At 39.8% G+C, this 4,463-nt stretch overlaps 1 protein-coding gene across 1 annotated transcript; it reads right to left on the bottom strand.

The window, feature by feature from the left end:
- Positions 1 to 2,643: 2,643 nt before the first annotated feature.
- Positions 2,644 to 3,588, bottom strand: LOC147358712 (olfactory receptor 8K5-like). Its single transcript, XM_086342122.1, has one exon. The coding sequence runs from the start codon at positions 3,583 to 3,585 to the stop codon at positions 2,644 to 2,646; it is 942 nt and encodes a 313-aa protein (XP_086198248.1). The 5' UTR covers positions 3,586 to 3,588.
- Between the last annotated feature and the right edge of the window lie 875 nt (positions 3,589 to 4,463).

The following is a 4,463-nucleotide window of genomic DNA, read 5'->3' as shown; positions in this document are numbered from 1 at the left end:
AAGTTAAAAATCTAGAGTAGAGTTTGGAATTTCAAAAATACAATGTTAAAAAAAAGAAGAAGAAAAAGAAAGAATGAAAAACAAACAAAAACAAAGTCACAAAAATTATAAAGAAAATACAGGTACAAAATTGATATCAAATACCAAAAAGCATAAATTAAAAATCTAGAGCAGAGTTTTGAATTTCAGATATACAATGTTATATAAAAGAAGAAGAGAAAGAAACAGAAAAAAAAAAGTGACAGAAATTATAAAAAAAAAACAAACTATAGGTACAAAATTGATAACATATACCGAAAAGGTAAAATTAAAAATCTAAAGTAGAGTTTGGAATTTCAAAAATACGATGTTAAAGAAAAGAAGAAGAAGAAGAAAAACAAGATCAAAATATTATAAAAAATATATATATATGAAGTTTGCTGTAAAAAAAAAGGGTCTTTTTTTTTTGCAAAGTAATAAGTTATAAAAGTGAAAAAGGAATAATAGAGGACTTAAAATTTTTTTAAAAAATTTAAAAAAAAAGAAAGAATGATCGTAAAAAAAGTAAAAATATATCTAGGACTTTGTCTGGTTTTGTTGTGAGTATTGTGGGTTCAGTTCATTTCTGACTATTTCCTTGGTCCAAATTATATTTCTCAAGATCTATAGGCCCCTTCCTATGTAGTCAGTAGTAACCACAGGGTTTTAATCTATTACCTGTAGCTTCCAAGGTGGTTCCCTCTGTTATAGCTTCTTCTGTTTGCTGGTCTCTTCAGTGTCTGGTTTCCGCCCTGACACAAAGGGGACGGTGGAGGACACTTATTTTTTTTTTTAGGCCCACTTGTTCAGTCCCTCTGTGGGGAGGGAGGGAGGGATGCTGCAAACAACACTGGTGTGTGCTCACAGTGCCTCAGCCACGCTGGGTCTGCCCCGACTCACAGTGCGTGTAGCCTCCCTGCCCACACTGCTCAGGCTCTAGGTTGCTCCACCGGGAACCATCCGTGGCCGGCCCTGGGCTGCCTGCAACTCCCAGGTCCAAGCCACTCAGGTTCAGGCACTCGGGTAGTCCTCAGAGGCACAGACTTGGTTGGGCCTACGTTTTGTGCCCTTCCCAGGTCCGAGCAGCTCAGGTGATGAGGTGTTTGGTGAGCACGATTGTTGCGACTTATCGCCTTTCTGCTGCTCGGTTATCTAGGTGTACAACCGGCACACCTTCTCAGGCAGATGTTGACCATCCAGACCCCCAAGAACTTTTAATTAGCAAAGAAGCCTGCTTACAGTTTTATAGATAATGTCTCTCTGTGGCTGCGATTGGCCCCTTCTGGTTCTGGCTGCCTGTCACCAGAGGGGGAAGGTCTGCAGCCGGCTATCTCTGTTCAGTCCTTTGTTCCATGCGCGGGGCTGGCGGTGTCTTAGGTTAGGGCTGGCTTTTCGCATGGTAGATATCCCACAGTCTGGTTTGCTAGCCCAAATTATTTTGCTCAGATAGCGTTCAGGGTATTCAGGCCAGGTCCTTACTCTAAGCGATGCAGCCTGCGCCACACCTCCCTGCCCAGTCCCCGCTTGCTAATGGGGTGTGCAGGCGTCTGCGCTGCTTCTCTGCTGGGGGAGTTACAGTAGGGCTCGCAATCTGCGGGTTTTAATTGTTTATTTATTTTTCCTCCCTGTTATATTGCCCTCTGTGCTTCCAAAGCTCGGCACAGATTCGGCAGTGAGAAGGTTTCCTGGTGTTTGGAAACTTCTCTCTTTTTAAGACTCCCTTCCCGGGACGGGACTCCCTTCCCGGGATGGGACTCCCTTCCCGGGATGGAACTCCATCCCTCCCTCTTTTGTCTCTTTTTTTGTCTTTTATATTTTTTCCTGCCTCCTTTTGAAGACTTGGGTTGCTTTTCTGGGTGCCTGATGTCCTCTGCTGGCATTCAGAAGTTGTTCTGTGGAATTTACTCGGCGTTTGAATGTTCTTTTGATGAATTTGTGGGGGAGAAAGTGTTCTCCCCATTCTACTCCTCCGCCATCTTGGCTCCTCCCCTCAATATATATTTTTTAGAAACATCAACTGACATATGCCTTAATCATAGTTTATTAAAATACTATTTCTTTTATTTATTTATTATTATTATTATTTTTTATTTTACAATATTGTATTGGTTATGACATACGTCAACATGCATCCACCACGGGTGTACACATGTTCCCCATCCTGAACACCCCTCCCACCTCCCTCCCCATACCATCCCTCTGGGTCATCCCAGTGCACCAGCCCCAAGCTTCCTGTATCCTGCCTCAAACCTGGACTGGCGATTCGTTTCTTATATGATATTGTACATGTTTTAATGTCATTCTCCCATATCATTCCACCCTCCCTCTCCCACAGAGTCCAAAAGATTGTTCTATACATCTGTGTCTCTTTTGCTGTCTTGCATACAGGGTTGTCATTGCCATCTTTCTAAATTCCATATATATGCGTTAATATACTGTATTGGTGTTTTTCTTTCTGGCTTACTTCACTCTGTATAATAGGCTCCAGTTTATCTACCTCATTAGAACTGATTCAAATGTATTCTTTTTAATTGCTGAGTAATACTCCATTGTGTATATGTACCACAGCTTTCTTATCCATTCATCTGCTGGTGGAAATACTATTTCTTATTTCATTATTGGATGTTAGATACAAAGTTTGCACTTATTCTTTAAGACCATTTGGAAGGCACTGTTTACTTCTTTGTTCCTTAAGCTGTAGATGAAGGGGTTAAGCATGGGAATCACTAAAGTATAAAACACAGAGGCCATTTTATCTGTATCAAAGGAGTGAGTGGTGTTGGGCTGCATATACATAAATAGTAGAGACCCATAGAACACTACCACCACCATCAGGTGAGAACCACATGTGGAGAAAGCTTTTTTCCTGCTCTCTGCAGAACGTATTTGAAATATTACTGTCAGGATCAGTATGTAGGACATTAGGATGACCAGGAGGGAAGAGATCAAATTAAATGCTGAAAACAGTATGATCAACAATTCTATTTCTTGTGCGTTTGAGCAGAGCATAAGTAACAAGGGAACATCATCACAGTAGAAATGACTGATGACATTAGAGCCACAAAAAGTCAATGTAAAAATCTTAATAGTAAACATGAGTGCCTGAAAGCTACTGTAGAGGTATGGAATGCCTACCAGCATATGACAAAGTCTCTGGGACATGATAACATGGTATAGCAGAGGGTTGCAGATAGCCAAGTAGCGGTCATAGGCCATGGCTGACAAGATAAAAAATTCACTGATAATGAACATAAGGAAGAAAGCCAACTGTGTGGCACATGCATAATAGGAAATGGTATTTTGATCCACAACAAAATTCACCAGCATCTTGGGGCAAATGACAGTAGAATTACCAAGATCAATGAAAGCCAGGTATTTGATAAAGAAGTACATAGGTGTGTGCAGCCAGGAATCCACTTGAGTTAAGATGATCATGCCCAGATTTCCCACCACTGTGATTGTGTAGATGATGAGGAAGGCTCCGAAAAGGGGAGTCTGAAGCTCAGGCTGCTTTGTGACCCCCATCAGAATGAATTCAGTCAGTGATGATCGATTCTGTTGGTCCATTTAGTCCAGTTAGCTTTTCTGGAAAGAAATAGGTTAGTTTTCCCATGATGTCATTTAATTAAGTATAATATTTTTAGAGAGAATAGATATTTTACTTCATGACAAGGGATAGAAAAGTAATTTCCATATCTTATTTTGAAACTAAAATAAAGGACAGAATCTTCTACATTCCAAAAAGTGGAAATCCTAGGAAATCACATGAACTGTTACTACAGATTAAATAGAGTCAGTGATGTTTGGAAAATATCCGTTGATTTAAATTACCATATAGGTATTAACACAGAAATATAGACTTTATTTCATCTATACAAGGATATCACATTTTTCTTTAATACACTTCCACTTTCATCTGAGAATTCTTTTGGACTTCTCAAATTGCACAATATAGTATATATTGTACAATTGTACAATACAAAGCATAGTACCATAATTTTTAAAATGTTTCACGGTTAAGTGCTGCCTTCTGCATTTCATAAAATTTACATACGCTTCCCTGGTGGCTCAATTGGCAAAGAATCTGCCTGCAATGCAGAAGACCCAGGTTCTATCCCTGGGTGGAGAAGATGCTCTGGAGGAGAAAATGGCAACCCACTCCAGCATTCTAGCCTGGAAAATCCCATGGACAGAGGAGCCTGGTAGGCTGCAGTCCATGGGGTCACAAAAAGTCAAATACTTAGCGACTAAATCACCAGTCAGTAAAAACAATTAGAACTTCTCTTAGCTTAATCCATCTGGATTCCCTTTTTTTTCAGTTTCTCTTCCAACAAAATCTGGAACTCTGTAAGCATGACTTTCAATTGGAGGAGTAATTCGAGTTCAAAAATCTCAATCAGAGAAAATATAGGATAGAATTATTAAAAGTAATAAAATGCTCAACT

The sequence above is a fragment of the Bos grunniens genome, chromosome 15 (genome assembly GCF_055505025.1).
Source record: "Bos grunniens cultivar Pamir isolate PY7600 chromosome 15, Bosgru_T2T1.0, whole genome shotgun sequence".
NCBI lineage: Eukaryota > Metazoa > Chordata > Mammalia > Artiodactyla > Bovidae > Bos > Bos grunniens.
This window is presented reverse-complemented; position numbering and strand designations above follow the sequence as displayed.

What these genes read in the sequence shown, in the direction of transcription:
- LOC147358712 (XM_086342122.1), bottom strand. Translation starts at nt 3,585, where the DNA reads ATGGACCAACAGAATCGATCATCACTGACTGAATTCATTCTGATGGGG.